Here is an 18174-nt window from a genome sequence, read left to right as displayed (position 1 = left end):
CCTATTGACGTTTGTTTAAAACAACAGGCTCATTCACTCATTAAAACTGGGTAGAATTTGAATGGCAACAACTACATATAACGAATCAAATGAGAGTCCATGGATGGTAGGTAGCCATCCTCATTGATGTTAATTGTGGAAGTGGCACAACGTTTTCGCTCCTGTTTAACAAATTAATACCTACTCTAGTCCAAAATGTTTCAAGACTTACAGCCGCAGTCGCATCTCTGCCAGTGTAAACGCAGGCAAACTAGAATTCAAAATCATGTATTATTTATGGTTTCTATAGAAATATGAAAACGTAAAATACGCATTGACATATAAAAATACGCGATATTTTTCATGGCTAATTTTGCTCAATACATTGTGCAAATTAAGTGATCATTTGATTATCTATGGAGCGCCTGGGTTGATCATTGTGTTGTGTGCAAAAGACATGGTTCTACAACTGACAGCAAACCATGGGGCAGGGTCTATTAAAAAAATGCAGCGTTTATCCGCCATTTTAGTTTCGTAATTTGATTGATTTGTTGGCTTGCTGTCCGGACATGAAATTTTCGAGATTAAATAGAAATATGTTCCAGCTTTGAATACCCAATATAAAGGAATCTCTTGCCGGCAAAAATATTTCATTATTTATTTGGAAGTAAAAGTTTGAACCTTGGAAAAAGCTATATTACTATCCAATATGTCAGCACACGAGCAAATGAGGGCAATGTTAGACCAACTGATGGGCACCGCTCGGAATGGTAATTATATTTTTTTAATTTCTATCCGCAGAGTTATATGCTTGTATATTGATTGCATTTTAATATAATTTTCGGTTATAATTTTTTCAGGTGAAACAGACAGACACGGTGTAAAATTTTATGATGATGCAGTGTGCAAATCGTTTTTATTACAATGTTGTCCCCATGAAATTTTATCATCCACGGTAAGATATTTTGTTTTGATAAAGAGAAATGGGTACTGAATTCTGAGTTTTCATTAAAATAATGAAATAAATCATAATTCATATTCTTAAATGTATTTTGTTTTGATTTATTGTTTAACTGTTAATCTTAATGAAATCTCAGTAATTTGATTTAAATTGGGATTTGCAGTGCTTTTATTTGGTCTGCATACATTGAGATATTCCACAAATTACAATATAATGTATTCAACTGAAATGGTATTGATCTTAATGTATGTTTGTTATTCACTCTCACATCTCTTGCCATATACTGTAGTGTCGCTGGAGAATTCTTACATCGGAGTGGCATTAACTGTGGTGAAATATGCTTTTCAGAAAATGCCCAACACTAGTCTTTATTGCTCATCACAATACTTAACAGATGAGGGATAGATTGTATGAGTTAGGCTGTTCTGTAAGTACCAAGATGTACGTATAAAAACATTTATAGTTAGCTGATTGTATTATTACTGCTAAGCAGTACTTAATTTATTAAGGCTCATGAAATAATTAAATTTTTCAACGGTTACTAATGCTGCTTCGGTGAGTACATGAGAAAATTTTAGGAACATGAAAAAACTTAAGCCCGGGTGAGAGCAATTTGGTGTCATACATTCTAACTACATTGGGTACGTACTGTGCTGTTTAAATGGCTAGCATATCCAACAAAGTTTTGCATGAGAAAGAAAAATAAAAGCTATGAAGTTCTCAAATGTTTTAGTAAAATTATACTCTCATTTGAAAACAATTGTATTCTTAACAAGTTACATGTACATTATCGAGTTTGAAAACATAAAAATATTTATTATTTGCCTGAATACACCTAGATTATAAATATAAGTAATGTTATGTTACTGGTTTTAAATGATATTTCTATGATGATTTCAACAGTTGACATCAAGAACACTGCACAATATTTTCAATTTCATAGCATCTAATTATTGTCATGGCAAAAAACAAATATATTAAATAACATGAGTAAAATTAATAGAGTATGGTATTTTGATATGTTTCTGTACAAATTGTCTGTGCCCTTTAATTTTGTTCTGTTCTCTTAAATATTTTTGGCCTAGTTAGGTTATACGGTGTTTCCTCTATACTTGTAAGTATGTATGATAAATTTAATTATCCTGTGCGTGAACCTGGGCTGTGTGAGCTGTGGTGATGTAGTATGTATTTCTTTAAATAATTTTTATGGAAGAATTTCATGTATTGAGAATATATTTTAATGAATATTAATTTTTGTAAGTTAGGGAATTACAATAAAATGTGTTACCAAGTAAAAATAAATTGTAAAATAAAAATGCAAATTTTATATGCCTCACTTCAAATTGTTGTTCTATTTGTTAATGGACACTTAGTATTTATGTGGTTTTAATTTTTATTACAGCGAATGGATTTAGGTGAGTGTCCAAAAATACATGATCTGGCTCTCCGTGCGGATTATGAATTAGCTTCAAAAACCAAAGACTATTTCTATGATATTGATGTAAGTATGATGGTATTATGTTTATTATATTTTTGAATTTTCAAGTTTAATGAACAGAGCTGTGTCTCAACAGCAAAAAATAATTAAACAATATTACTTACGTAACTATGTATGATATGTTTGTTTCATGTTTGTGATTGTGCTAGCTGCATATCGTATTTTATCAATAAACACGACAATTTTAATTTTATTATTTTCTTTTATTAGTCGGGTTTTACTAGCTTTTGATAAAACATGCATCATAATCACAAACAACTTTTGCAATTTTTTCCTTGAAATTGGCAGATTTTTATTAAACAGAATATAAGGACAGGCTTGAAAGATCTGGAGAAAAGGCCATGGTTATTTAATATAAAAATAAACTTTTGATTTAATATGTGTAGGCGACAGAACATTTAGAGGCATTTATAGCTGACTGCGATCGACGCACTACCGCGGCGAAGCAGCGCCTCGCTGAAACTCAAGAAGAGCTGTCTGCTGAGGTCACAGAGAAAGCTAATGCGGTGCACGAGCTCGCTGAACAGATTGGTCAGAAGCTGGCGCGAGCTGAAGCACTGGGCGAGGAGGGCATGGTGGAAGAGAGCGTTAAACTTATGGGAGAGGTGAGCTATTTAAATTATCATAATTAAAATATCGAGTAATGTATAAAATTGCCTCTAAAATTTTTAAATAATCATTACAGATTGATGAACTACGCAAAAAGAAGGCTGTTGCTGAACAGGAATACCGCAACTCCATGCCAGCTTCCTCTTATCAACAACAGAAATTACGCGTTTGCGAAGTGTGCTCAGCGTACCTGGGTATTCATGACAATGACAGGCGGTTAGCTGATCATTTTGGAGGAAAACTTCATCTTGGTTTTATTACCATTCGTGAGAAACTAGCTGAATTAAAGGTAATCACTGGAAATTTCTAATTAATGCTTCCTGTTACTGTGAATTTGATTTGTTTGAAAACAAGCCTGTTTCCGGTTGATGAAATGATTATGCTGCAATTTTTTCCATAAAAAAAGTCTGATGATATAAAATAGTTTTTTTTTTTTTTGTATAGAAAACTGTGGACAAACGTCGCGAAGAGCGCGGTGCTTCGGAACGCGAGCGCAGTGGCGGCCGGCGCCACTACGTCGGCGGCCGCGAGCTCGACCGCCGCGCCCGCCGACACCGCGAGTCGGCACGAGACCGCGACCGTAACAAGGAGTCGGACCGCGATCGTGACCGCAAAGACAGGGACCGTAGAGACGGCGAACGGGACCGTGAACGTGAGAGGAGGTAAATAAAGAATTTCATTTTCAAAGTAAATGTCAGAACTTCCTAATGGTGGCTTGTAGAAACTGAGTAAATTGGTAACTAATACCTAAGCTATTAAGCTAAATATACTTTGAATTTGCCACAGTTGAATTCAGTTCAATCCTTATTGTCCATAACGGCTGTCATAGAACATCCTTGGCAGTTGTTACAGGTAGTCAGAAGCCAGTAAGTCTGACACCAGTTTAGCCAAGAGGTATTGGGTTGCCTGGGTAACTGGGTTGACGGGGTCAGATAGGGCAGTTGCTCCTTGTAAAAGCACTGGTACCCAGCTACATCCGGTTAGACTGGAAGCCGACCCCAACATAGTAGGGAAAAAGGCTCCGAGGATGATGATGAATTCAGTTCAATCTTTTCTCCAGTTCAGTCTCATTAAGTCACTTACATGACAAAATGATACAACTTATGCACTTTTACAGACGCAGTCGCTCTCGCAGCAGAAGCAAACGCGAAGGCTCGCGCGAGCGGTCCCGCGGCCGCGACCGCGAGCGAGAGCGCGAGCGCGAGTCTCGTCGCAGCCGCTCCCATCGCTCCTCCTCGAAAGAACGCAGACGAGACTAATTTCTCTCACTTCTTAAAAACCTCTTTCTCTCTCAAAAATTACCCTGTGGTTGATGAAATCCCACACTTTATTACCCAATCAAATTCTCTCAAGCATACATTGATTTAGAAAAGTACTGAGGAATTCATGCATGTTTTATTACTTTGCTTGTAACTCAATTTTATTTGCCACTTATTTAATAGCAATATGCATGTACAAAAAGGCTCTAGCATTGCAAATAGATATTTGAATATAGTATCAACATGCATATTCCTAATTTTAGAATTCTAGTTAATGCGATGCATCACCAATAGTTGTATAAAATATGTTTATTTTTAGGTTTTTTAAGGTAAAAGAGTTATCGGTTCTCACCATGATGTATATATCTATTTATAGTGAGGTATTTATGTATGTTGCCTGAATATCATACATTTAAGTTAGTAAAAATTAACTAGCACTGCCGAAAGGAGCAATATATTAAAATTTAATGCCTAACACTTAATTTCACGTGTTCTTGACAAAATGTTTTGACTGACGATTTAACTAAACTAAAATGTAGTTCCAATGTATGTAAAATATTTCTGTATTACTTGAACGATCTTGCGCTCCCTTTTAAAAGGGGCCGATCCTAAAATATTACATACATATAGACATACCTACATATTCCCATGTAGTATGGACATACAGACTGATGTCCACGCTGGATCGTTCATGCGTTATAGTTTGACAAACTCGAATGTAACACTCCCATGGCCCGCGGGTAGCGGGGGGCATGTATGCGCGGGAAGGGTTTACTGACCTTGTTTGAGAATGAGAAGACAACAATAGTTTCTTTACTAAAAAAATAATTAAGAATGAGTTTTGACGGTAATTTCCCCCGCCAATCCGTGTGTACCGTGGAACTGTCACGAACGAATTTGCCTATAGTTTAGGGGATTTAAAGAAGTTATATAATTTAATTTTAGGTTATACATATGTAAGACTTGTTAGGTTTTAATGTAATATAAGAATATTCGGTATAGGTACCTATTCGTTTGCGCTAGTTATTTGAAGGGATAAATTTGTATCGGATAATGTGGAAGTGACATTTATTTCGAGAGCCAGTCAAATATACTACGTTTTTTTTCGAAGATGACGATGTAACTTGTAGTTTGTGCTTTTTCGTTTGTTAAAATTAAAATCATTATAACTTAATTATGGTGTTTCTTTTCCGTCCAAATCAATCAATTTTGGGTAGGTTTTTTTTTAATATCCCACACTGTTCAACGACAGGCATGCCTACTCACTGCGCAGTAGGTCTGTACCTTCACACAAATCGGTTCAGTAGTTTAGGCGTGAAGAAAAGACAGACAGACAGAGTAAGGGACCCCCCACACTAGCGTCTTTCGAGCGTCGTCGTCGTGCCAGCGTCCGCGCAACGTCCACCCGACGTCGACGTCGCGGCGTCGGGTCACCACAGTCGGGACGTACAGTGTACTGAGTGAGAGTAAGGTCGCGTGCGTGAAGCGTAGTGTAGCCTCGTTCTAATTCGTTCATAATGTAGTGCCTACATGAGATATAAATAATAATGGCCGTAAACGAGGCTACTAGTACGCTTCACGTACGCGACCACACTCTTACTCAGACGTGGATCTCTGCATCAAAATCTGAAAGTTTGCGCCATTTGCTCGCTTGTTCTTTTTTGATTGATTGATGCTCATGCTATGTCACATAAATTATTAAGTGTGTCTTTAGAATCTACGAAACAAAATAGCGTTTATTTGTGCCGTTCACAATCACAAATCCAGCGGGATCCCACCAGCAGAGAACGTTATATATATTAGAGAATAAAAACTTGTTATTTTACGAAACATCTACTATAAGGTAATAAATAAAACATTTAGTAGATATAATTCATTTATTTCTTTGCCTTATTGTGTAGCATTTCATGCTCACATATGTAGTTACTTAAAACTAATTGTAACTACAATAATTTGGTATTTGAAAAATACCTGTTAGCAATCAATGTAAGAAAGCACCTACGTTGTTTCTTTTACAAATTACATAATTATGCAGACTAAGACTAAACTTATGTTTGATAGCAGTCGAGAGATTTAAGTCGAGAGAATCTTTAAAGTAAACTAACTACATACTAGAATTTAAGGCTTAGAATTGTATAGGATGACGTATTGTTCTAATAGGTGCATACAAAAATAAACACTACATGGGACAGCCAATTTCTACTTAATGAACTAGTACAAAATCATTACTGCTAATTATGTCTTTTTGTGAATTTAAAGAGCTCATTACATTAGGAACATAGAGTAGGGTACAAAATTATAAGGTATGTATAAAAATAATGGCATTTTAACTAAACACTAATGAATATAAATAATACCCATTTTCTACTTCATTTTACTTAACATGATTAAAATAGTATAAGTAGTATGTACATACAATGCTGTCTTCACATGCATGCAATTTGTAAATAAGTTCACAGTAATATATTTACTTCGGATTTGCTAATAGATAACATTATTTGATAAAGATAATTTATAGGTATATTTTGCTATCACTACTTAGCCTCCCATCACCAAAATAGCGGTGATATTGCTATACATTTCTATATTATTTATAAATTTCAATATTTTTCTACCCGCCATTCAAATTGCAGTCTATACACACCGCACATTCAACGTTGTAACTATAACATCACGTGACTTATTCTAAAGTTCATAATGAAGGTTTACCCTTATACATAATAATGTTGTTATATAAAATCACCTTCATCTAGTGTGAAGTTAACATTTCAGTTACTACAAGAGTAATACAATTAATTCGTGGTAGGTAACACATAATATACAAAACAGTTTCAGCTTTTTTGCAGAATTAACTAGAAGTTCATAGACAAAATTATTACTATGAGTTTAAATGAGATCATAACAAAAGTAGCGTCATACTTTAATGAGGAAAAGATTTATCATTTTCTTTATCAAGTTTATAAAAATGTCATCGGTGCTTCTCGGAACAGGATTGCAGCATAAAGACTATACATGAAGTAAACAGCAATTTGGAACGATTGCGACTTTATTTTAGATCTCAACGTTACTACTGTACTCAGGTTCAAGGAAGTTTTATGCAAAGAAAATTTGCTTGTACGTAATGGTTAAAATTAACGATTATAAGTCTTCTTTTGGCACATCAGTACAGATTATATACAGTACACATCATTGTTAGAAATTATTATGAAGTAGCTTCCTCGAAATTATTATCTAAATATTGCTTTCTTTTCAAAGAATATTGCGCAGGTAGAAGCGGAAACTTAATTACCTATATTATTATTTGAAAACAGATTTTTTGTTTAAAATTAGCTTTAGAATGCTAAGATTGATAAATAAATATCTTGATTTATTTATGGTTATATTTACGTAAGAATGGAATAGTGTCCCGATTGTAAACGTACTAAATACTCCATACATTTGATTTTGATGTGATGGTTATTGAATCGGCAGATTTTTGGGTGTCCTGTGCTTTGTACTTTTATTGAGTTACAATAATATCTCAAATCATTTTTAAGGCTGTTCAAAAGTTTTTACAAAGCATTTTCGTCAGTGAGTATTGCAAACCAATTTCAAAGTACATAACACTATAAAATTTAAAAAATAGACGGTGATGATTGCATAAAAGAGAAAATGTCGTACAACTAAATGGCCTCTCAGACTAGTAGTCAGTTATTACTTTGTGTCGAAGAGTAACAACCAACGGGTTTTACTTGATTTTAATTTTGTGTAGTTTTAGTTTGAAGCCTAACATTTCTGATAGCACCCCGGATAACGCAGACAGTATCACCACTTTAGTGATTGTGTATAAATAGTGATTCGCGCATAAAGCCGATATTTTGAATGGCGCATCCAATTCCTGGAACAAAAACATTGGTTTTGGTGAAAATTTCGTTATGCTAATCTACGCTAAGACGTGAAATAGTAGATTTTTACTTTCATTACTTTTCCAAGATGTCAAATTACAATACTCTCTTTGTAACGATAATCAACTGCATCAGAATCAGTTCATCTGTTTAAAAGCTATGGTGCCACAGACAAACACACACCCAGATATTTTTTCTGGCCCCACCCCCCTTTTGTTTTGGGAGCTAAAATATCTTACGAGAGACTACTAAGAAACGTTTAGATAAGAAATAATTTTACACTTCTTTACACTTACCTTTAGTAAATCAGCAGCCAATTTGAGAACATTATTAGCAACAGTAAGTTGTTCCTTACTCTCCGGTCTCTGTTCTATCGCCAGATGCAAGTTTATCTGTTCAGTCAGTATTGCTGACAAGCAACCTCTATACTTCTTGTTTACATTGCTTCCTAAAGTTCCCAGTCGAAGGAGGTATATACCGATGCAGAAACTCCATAGTAACACTTCGAGCAGCCAACCGCTTTCCAATGTCACCGAGTCCTGCGTATTGTTGAACTGATATTAGACTTATTAATTTTCTGAACTACAAGTTCATTTATTATAAATAAATATAAATATATTATAAATAAATATTACGTATATAAGTTGTGGAAAGTATTGTATTTTTATCGACTGCCAAGGGTTAAGTTTTTAATGAACATGTTAGGTACCTACATATTGTTTATTTAGGTTTGGTGTTAGGATATAAAAAAAACCATAACGATTTGTAGTTGATTTCTATCCAAAATAATTTTATAATCTTTCTTGACATCCATACTGGACTTCTGTTTTATAACGACTCCACTATTATTATTTTAGTCGTTGGTACTGCCAAAGATCTCCAATGCCACATCTATCTTCGTCATACACAGAAGATAGACTGGACAATGGACATACAAATATTTATAGAAAACATATTAAACAAACACAAATATATAAATAAAAAAAAAACCATAATATTTGCCCTAAGGCTATAATGCACTTACTCTTAACAGATGTGTGCTAACGCAGCCGAGTAAAACAACTATAAGCATGAATGCAGCTGACACGATGACTTCCACGGATCGCTGCGGACCCCGACGCTGAAACAAAATATGTATAATTATTTTTGCTTTGTTTTGTGTTTAAAGTTTGTTACTGACAAAAATCTGTTACTGCTACAGCCTTTTTATCGTCCCACTGCTGGGCAGAGATCTCCTCTCACACGGAGAAGGATTGAGCGTTAATCACTACGCTTGCTCAATGAGGGTTGGTGATTTCAGACTAAATAGTCCAGGTTTCCTCAAGATGTTTTTCGTCACTTTTTATCAGCCATTGGTGTCCAAAATATACTTAGAAAGTACATACAAACTTAGAAAAGTTGCATTGGTACAAATTGGTATTGGTGGCAAAAACCATCACACTTTAAATAAAAAATTGCAGAAACAAAAAAGTAATCAATAACTTTAGATCCCATCATTATTTTGTATAACACATCCAAGTATTGTGTCCAATGTATTGTTGCCAATTAACAAATAATTAAAACCTGTCAAACAGCCAAAGACAATTAAAAAAAAAAACTTACCCGTAAATAAGACCTCGTAGAAAGCCAAGTCTTGATATTCCTCACAGTATTGAGCCTAAAGTGCGGCAGTTCAGATTTTCTCGCTCGCCGCGCTGACGTCAGATGCGAGAAAAGCTTCGCGTATAGAAACCGTTGTTTGAACGCTCGCTCCGCTACGGCAAGAAGGAAAAATACTAGCGCTCCTAGAGCGAAGCGGAGCATACATGAGAGCAGGTTCGTTGATATTAACCTGGGAAAAAATGAGGGATTATTAGAATATTTTTCGAGGCCAGAAAAACTTAATTTCTAACGTTTATGGAGAAATAAACCAGCAATGAGCCATTTGGACATCTAAGAAATGTTTTATTACCCCATTTTCCTTGAACATTCCATGTTGATATTTTTAACACAATTCCCAAAAAGAAGGAGGTTATCTATGTATTAAGATATTAGTATTTTTTGAATGTTTGTTATTCCTCTGAGTCATTAAGCCATTTTAAAACTTTTAAGTTTTAGATTAACGTTTAATATAGTATACGAACCAGATATTGTCACCAAAAGCACCGTTAAAGACCGAGATCAGCGATCCCTTGTAGCTAGCCATTAGCGTCGGGAAGTAAGTTAGTACGGACAAGGCTTGTAGTTCTTCTTCCGTTCTACTGTCTTGTTCTGCAGCTACCTGCGGATCAAAGGTAAATTTTATCATTCGAATTATTTGCGAAAATTATCATTCGAACCAAATCAAACGTAATAAAGCTTTTTTTGTTTGAATAGTTAATTCATCCATTTTTGCCATTGCTATTCAATAACTAAGCGCTTGCAGGCCTTATCTATGCGCTTGTAATGGAATCAAAATACAAACTTCCCGTTGGAACATGGCACAAAAATTTAAATTAACTAATTCAAATTCTATAAAAATCTTTAAAAAATCCTACCATTTTAGTAGAACTCAATTTACCTGAGCAAACCGTATGATAGGTTTAATAAGGGCCACTGCAGCGGCCATAGCCAGTCCCGCCCATAGACAGCCGTCGGCCGCCATGACACGTTCCGCGCGGGCCACCACGTACCAACTGATGTCGACCGCGGACAGCTCCGCGCGGAGGGTCGATCCACGCTCCCACATCGTACATTTTACTAAAGGATTAAGAACAATTAAGTTTGTACAAATACTGTTTCTTGTAACCGTCAAGGTGAAACGCGGAATTATCGAGCCTTCTTGCCATAAACATAAGGCTCATTTTGATTATTTCCAGAGGTCTTAAGTAGAATTATTTTTTGTTCCGATTTTATTCAGTTGCTATAAGTATTTAGTAAATAAGAGAGTATATTAGTGTATAATAGAAGACAGGGGTAATACTTAAGGGAATACTAGGAAAAATAGGGAAAATAAGGCTGTAGGTAAGGAGCAGTAAATAAGGCAGTTAATGACTTACCTGTATCGCTAGTAGGGTCGAGGATCGCAAATGGATCCCATGAACTATCAGCGGTGTACGGAAAGCCCACATCGGAATGTCCGCCTTCTGATTGAGAACAGTAACTGCTTTCTTCACCTGTCGATACATGCATTTTACAATTAAATAACAGACCTTCTTAGGTATTATTGTGAAATCACCATGCATCGGTATCTGCAGATTTGTTCAATAAGTATCGATCTATTGTCACGAATTTTAGGTATCGATAAAAAATATCGATGTCAATGTTAGGTATCGATAAAACATATATCGATTTTTACAATCGAGTAAATCTGTAGATATTCTCTAAAAACCATTAGTGAAAATAGTTGATAGTTTACATACATAATTGATGCTTACTGTTAGTAGTTTGGCCAACCCAATCGGACATGGTATGGTGGGATGGTAGGGCGATGGATGGAGCGGACGCCGAGCATTCCCCGTCGGATGACGATGACTGGTAATTGTCTAATTTCTATGGAAATTCATTCAGTATCTTAATTATAACGAATAAATTATAATTTCTTGTACAATATTTTATTAAACTACTTATTTATTTATAGCTAAACATAAGCTAGACATTCATTATTTAATAATTCATCGATATCGATAGATCAATAACTTCACCAGTGACAAATTATGTTTTAGTTTAAATAATTGTCACTGGAAAACCTCAAATAATGGCGACATTACACAAACACATGTTAGAAGCGATATTAGTGAACTGTTAATACATGCTCCCACAGCGACAAACAGTCGATAGCTACCTTTATTCGCGTGCTGTAAATTCCGCCCTTCAATCACCTAATGTTAAAAGATAGGATCAGTTAATTCACTTCTCCTTTTATAAAGGTGCTTTGGGTTTAAAACATATCGATTTGGAAGCATGCTCAAACATTACTATTAAATCTCTATATTTACCTTTTCTTTCTTCTTGTTAACAGTAAAATCTTCATCGCTAGAATCAGCCATACGTATACCGTCTTGAGCCCAATTACTTCTAAATCGAACACCGACCCGTTTACCAGTACTTGGGCTACTCGTGGGAGCTACGCCATCAGAATCCGCATCAGATTTATCATCATCTTCATCGTCTTTCTTCAATATTTGCGATTCGACTAATTCTTCAGTAACTTCAATAATTTTAGGACCGTCATTTTGGTAATAACTTCTGAATTTTCACCTAATTGTACATCAGAACAGATTTTTTCTGCAACTTTTATCTTTTCTTCTTTAGAGCTCGTTCTTTCTCTTTGTATTAGATTTTCAGTCTCATTTTTAACCCTTTCTCCTTCGCTGCCGTTAGAATTGTACCCATTCAGGCTTTCGAAGCCGTCGTCTCCGTCGGCTAGCGCTCTTGAAATGTGTGCTTGCTGGTTTTGCCTCACATTGAAAGATTCTAGTTGTTTCTTTGTTAGCACATTGGGCTTATATCTGAAGGAGGTGCTAGGTGTAGCGTCGTCAGGCGGTGGAGTGAACGTCACAATAGGTGCCGTCAAATCAGGCTTTTTCCAAACCATATACTCTTCGTCGTCAGAATCCTTCGCTTTAACTTTTATCAGTGCTTTGTTTTTAACGGGCTCTAAGTTTTTGATTAGATTCTCCTTTGTTAATTCCTTCTTGCGTTTTCTGAAAATTTAATTGTTTGGTGGTGATAGATTGCAATTTTGTGGATGTGTTTTGTTTGTCATGAGTGTTCTTGTTTTCTAATGCATAGATAATCTAATTAAAAGCGGACTATTGCTGTATAAACTGGTTATATTTGAAAGATAAAATCCACAAATCAAAACTACGCAAAGATATAACGGTTAAAAGTTTAAGACTAAATTAATATGAGCGGTATTAACCTCAGTCCATTCTCAGCGATTTCAGTTCGTGATTGTCGTCGTCGAAACTTGGCGGGTTTAGAAGTGGGTGTCTTGCTCTGACTCGAGGTGGCGCCGCTTTCGGCCGAACCGCCCCCGCTGCCACCGTCGCATTCAGATCTAGGGCGCCTGCGATGGCAATATTGTCTCATTACATTACTGTGTTGCCATATTAAGTTAAAACAATATTTGTAGGTACAGGCTTTAAATTGGCCTAAAAGTTACTGAAGTATTGTAAAAATAAAAATCTTTACGTGACTTTGTGTAATCCGAAGAGAAAGTTACCTGAAATATCGCGGTAATTTGCGTCGGTAGGTGGCCCGAGGTCGTACCCTTGCAAGTTCCATCTCAGTAGTGCTGACTATTTGTGAGTGTACTATACTAAGTACCAACATTAGTCCTAGAGGTACTAACCAACAGTTAGGCTGAAATAAAACGTTTGATATTTAATGTTCATATGTATCTGTACTAATTAGCACTGGTACTCAGCTGAATCCGGTTAGAGTGGAAGCCGACCCCAACATAGTTGGGAAAAAGGCTCGGAGGATGATGATGTATCTGTACTAATTGTGGTGTCCCACGTTGGGCGCCAAAATTGCTTAGAAGTATTTTTAACCCAAATCATGTTTAAAACCTTTTGAAGAAAGCAAGTTTTGCACGCATTCTTTCCATTGTCATGAAAGGCAATTATTTTCCAATTGGATCATTAAACCATCACGGACACGTGAATAATCTTAGAGACAATAGGAATAAGTAAATAAAAAGTATGATGTAAGCATAAACGTATACCTATTATAATAAACTTTATTAATGCATGTTGAATTTCTTATCTCCCACGCGAAACACGTGAGGTGTCACGCTTAAACGAGCACATATGTATAAACAATATTGCAATAGTTGTACCTATGCCATAAGAAGCGAAGCGTGCACCTTAATAGTATTGTAATTCCAGTTAATTTTAGATACGAGCCATTGGATGTTCAATGCGTTATTTACATGTCGATACCCATTGTAGACTCAATATAGACTGCTGAATACAAAAGCTGTTCATGTTGCTAGTTCATATTTTTATTGTTATAAAATAACAAGTTTTAAGTTATAGACGGTTTTATTTAAAAGATTACTCGGAAGCACGTAAACAATTGTAATAAATCTGCTGTATTAGGTAACTATTTATGGTTTTCAGCCATTTATAATACAACAGTCTATTTAGAGTTCCCACGTGCAGGCAATTATTTAAAAATATACTACAATGCGTGTTTAGAGTAACCTTCTAAGTCTACTGAGGTAGTCATAATAACCATGTAAAAAGTTTCCTTATTTCATATTTATAAAAGACATAATAGGTACTTATCAACTTACATCACTATCCACCATGTCGGGCGTCATAAAGTATATGGTCATATTGAGGACTTGCATCAGCCACAGCGTGAGGAGGAACTTGGCGCAAGCCGGCGACGTCTGCTGAGTCCACCACTGGTATAACGCCGGTAGGAACAACAGTCGGACTAGAGCGTACCATATCACACGACGCATGCTCAGTGTGGGCTTAGCTTTAGGAAACGACGAACCTAGTATAGACATTCCCAAATTAGTCCGGTGCATACGATGTTTAATCATCGCTAACCATTTAAGGTTACCCTACCTACTCATTATATTATCAAACAGAACAAAATGCATAAAAAATATTGCAGGTGATGCAATCTCGAGCTTATAAATGTAGGTATAATAATAAAGGATCAATATGTTTAATAAATAGGTATGTCCGTATGTCGAACAATGGCCCACTTGATGAAAACTGGTTAGCACTGCATGGTTAGGACTGTCAAACAAATGACAAGGCATAAACGCGTATACCGCTCCATATTAAGTGGGTATAAAGAGCTAAGCGGTAAAAACCAGTGTGGCATGGAATGTCGGATGTGGTTTGTGAGGCCTTTTATCAAACTAGATGCAACTGAATTTGAATTCTGTACTTTGCTGGCTGGTCGTTTGAGATAGTACCAGTTTAAGATCTTTAACAACAGTAGCCTTTCAAGGCAACCAACCAACAATGGTTACACAATTTTATTCGATTGCAATAGTGAGCAGAGATATATAATATAGAGATGGACCTTATGTTAGTGCTTATGTCAGTTTTTAGAGGCTACTCTTAACGCTACACCAGTGGCCGCTCGAAGCTCGGCCTGGGGGTATTTTTGCCAGCGGAACACTATATGCCGTTCGGCATGAACCCAGCGGCTATGTAGGCCTGTGTGTAGTAACTTGTAACTGTAAATAAATGAAAAGTGTACCTCTGACTAAGTCCACATCAATGAGGTAGGAGCGGGCATGCGAGGAGAAGTCGACGATGCGCCGGCGGTAGGTGCCGCGCATCAGAAGCTGTTCCACCATCGTCTCCCATTCCTCTTTGTCGTATGAACTTATTTTTTTCTGATACCTGTTCAAAGAAGTTTGGTATGACATTATGCTTGTTAATCAAGATAAGCTTCTATTTCAAAATAAATATATTAAGTAAATAATATAATACATTTTTAAGTGCAAGTGTTCTTTTTATGTAATCAATTTTAGTTACACCCTATGTCAAGTTTTGCATTTATCTAATCTGATGTTTATTGCATGTACTATCTACTTGTAATCAGAAGATTTATTGACAAAAAGCTTATCAATAATAATAGGTACATACTTTGCAAATAAATATACTTACTCAATGTAAATACTAAGAAGGATTACTAAGTTTTTATTAGTATTACCACACAAAATGTATAGAGATAAAAATGTGTTCAATATCAACACAAAAGTAAGGAAAACATTATACAGTTTGTTTTATGCAAGTTGATTCATTGTTGATTACACAGTAATTATATTAATAGCTATGTATTTTAAAACTTTCAGTTTATAAGCATTTTTTCCTGTTACAGTTCTGTTTATTATTATCTCTGTTTTTCTATTTGTGTCCAGTTTTTTTATTTACTATCAGTAAATAGGCTTTAAGTTTAACTCTACTCCTTTTACACATCCACAATAGATGATTTTAAAGTTTTATTATCTTATAACATTAAATATTACTATAATAATGTATGTTTTGTTAAACAGTCAAAAATGTTTGAATGCAGTATTTTAGAAGAGATAATGACTATCCAGAGAAAGTGTATTTAATATTATTTTATAGCAAAAAGTTAACTTACCATGCTGCTAACTGCTTCATGATGACCAGATAGATTGGCAGATGTTTCTAATAATTTCACCTTGATTGTACTTGAAAGCTGAAAACGCGATTAGATATACATTATTTACTTAATGTTAATAACTGTTAGGCAAATGAATATTACTAGGCATAAAATAAATGTGTATGAGAGAAAGTCAGAAAGTGGTACCAGTCTACTACAGACTGAGAAACTGTAAGGAAGTGTTCGTAATAACATGCCATTTGGAGTTGAATACTGATTCCTATTTGAATATGGAACAACCAAAAAAGTAATAAACATGACAGCCTAAAAAATAGTAGAAGTAGAAAAGAGATAAGGAACTTGCATAAATGGCAGCATATTTACATAGTAAGTAATGTAAAATCATGACTGGCCTTTATAAAAACAGTAAAATAGTTTTTTTTAACTTGGATTATATGAGCAATCTATTGTTATCTTTTATGGAATATTGTTTTTTAATAACACTCTCATAATGAGTTCTATGATGTAATTGCAATCAACAAATCACAGGAAAAATCAAAGTCCATTATTATAATGACATTGCAGAGAAATTACAAACATGTCATGCTAAGCATATGTCATATTAAGACTGTATTATCTGGTTTACAGAATCATACATGTACCCACCGGTATGACACTTAAAACAAAAAGAAATATGATCTAAAATTGTTGAATTATTGTCAGGTATTAAATAAAATTGAAGCAAACTAGGATATGTAGGTAGGTTCAAAATTAACATAGCAACTGAAACATAAAATTTCATATTTACCCTAACAATTCCAAGTTTGATTAATTGATAATTAATTGAATATCTCTTCAATAAGCAGTGATATGAAATCGGGTTGGTGTGGCGGTAAATGGGCGACTAACTGTACTTACCATTTGGCTAATTGATGGCTGATTGTTATTGGAATATTTCAGTGGAATCAAAACCCCAGTGTATATAAAGACATCTGAAAACGAAACATTATTTCCATAACTGATAAGCAGTTCAATACTCTGAACAAAGAATGTTTGATCAGCTGTATGTCAACAAGTTTCTTGTTATGAAATATAATTTTGGGATCACTTCATAACCCCTACGCCTCAAAGATGAATAAAAAGTGATAGTTAAAGGTCACCTCCAAAATTAAATACACGGACATTAAAATAATATGCTCACAATATCAAAATATTTAGGCTTTATTTAGAACTTTACCGTTATGTATACTTGTGCACTACATTTTTCGTAAATAATACACGAAATACATGTACGTCTGGTGGTGTACTGGGATTAGTACTTGAAATATATACTTTGACCCACAATTCACTGAAGTGACGTGAATAAAACCATGAAATATCTAATTTAATTATTACGAATCACTGAATTTATACGAAACAACGAGAGCTAATAATTCTGACTGACTGCTGCAGACAGCAGACAGCTTTTCAATGTTGACATTGACATTTTGCTGAGGTTTTGAATTGAGTTGCCAGCATAAATATTACATACGTCAACTTGACGTGAGGGACAAAATTTTGTAGGCCGTGTTCTATAATTCTACTATGGCATAAATTAACGCTTACAATAGAAAAGTGATTCGTCGCTTACCCAATATGAAGTTTATTTTAGTAATTTTCGGCTAGTCTTCAGTTTAGTACAATTGATTTTTACTTTAGTAATTGGTTACATTTATCCAGCCTTTTGCTGTGTTTATTTTTCACACTCGATAGTAGAGCCACTTATGTGGAAGAGATAGGGAATTTCGTTATTTAGATAGGTACTTCGGGTATCAAAACTTTTGACTTCAATTTAGGGGATTATTTTATGCTGTGTGTATTATTTTTAGCTCAAACTTGAGTTCTCCATTCCATTATCATACAAATTACCGATGG

General features: G+C 35.0%; 2 protein-coding genes across 4 annotated transcripts; one reads left to right on the top strand and one right to left on the bottom strand.

The window, feature by feature from the left end:
* The first annotated feature begins 482 nt into the window (after positions 1-482).
* Positions 483-5480, top strand: LOC110376218 (putative RNA-binding protein Luc7-like 2). 3 transcript variants are annotated; one of them, XM_021334635.3, is made up of 8 exons: positions 703-749; positions 840-934; positions 1289-1367; positions 2343-2441; positions 2825-3043; positions 3124-3336; positions 3492-3709; positions 4165-5480. In XM_021334635.3, exons 3-8 carry the CDS (start codon positions 1335-1337, stop codon positions 4304-4306), a joined length of 924 nt encoding a protein of 307 aa, XP_021190310.2. In that variant the 5' UTR covers positions 703-749; positions 840-934; positions 1289-1334; the 3' UTR covers positions 4307-5480. The 3 variants fall into 3 exon arrangements, with proteins under 3 accessions (XP_021190302.2, XP_021190310.2, XP_021190318.2); XM_021334643.3 differs by having other exon boundaries at positions 1289-1381; XM_021334627.3 differs by lacking the exon at positions 1289-1367 and having other exon boundaries at positions 483-749.
* Positions 5481-6164: 684 nt separating this feature from the next.
* On the bottom strand, positions 6165-17732 carry LOC110376049 (protein PHTF2). Its single transcript, XM_064038552.1, has 17 exons — positions 17498-17732; positions 17179-17252; positions 16279-16356; positions 15385-15530; positions 14453-14661; positions 13376-13515; positions 13073-13219; positions 12368-12854; positions 12147-12317; positions 11586-11700; positions 11208-11324; positions 10730-10908; positions 10314-10450; positions 9793-10021; positions 9215-9310; positions 8487-8729; positions 6165-8183 (listed from the first exon to the last, which is right to left on the bottom strand). Exons 3-17 carry the CDS (start codon positions 16296-16298, stop codon positions 8034-8036), a joined length of 2586 nt encoding a protein of 861 aa, XP_063894622.1. The 5' UTR covers positions 16299-16356; positions 17179-17252; positions 17498-17732; the 3' UTR covers positions 6165-8033.
* Between the last annotated feature and the right edge of the window lie 442 nt (positions 17733-18174).

The sequence above is a fragment of the Helicoverpa armigera genome, chromosome 2 (assembly GCF_030705265.1).
Source record: "Helicoverpa armigera isolate CAAS_96S chromosome 2, ASM3070526v1, whole genome shotgun sequence".
Classification (NCBI taxonomy): domain Eukaryota; kingdom Metazoa; phylum Arthropoda; class Insecta; order Lepidoptera; family Noctuidae; genus Helicoverpa; species Helicoverpa armigera.
This window is presented reverse-complemented; position numbering and strand designations above follow the sequence as displayed.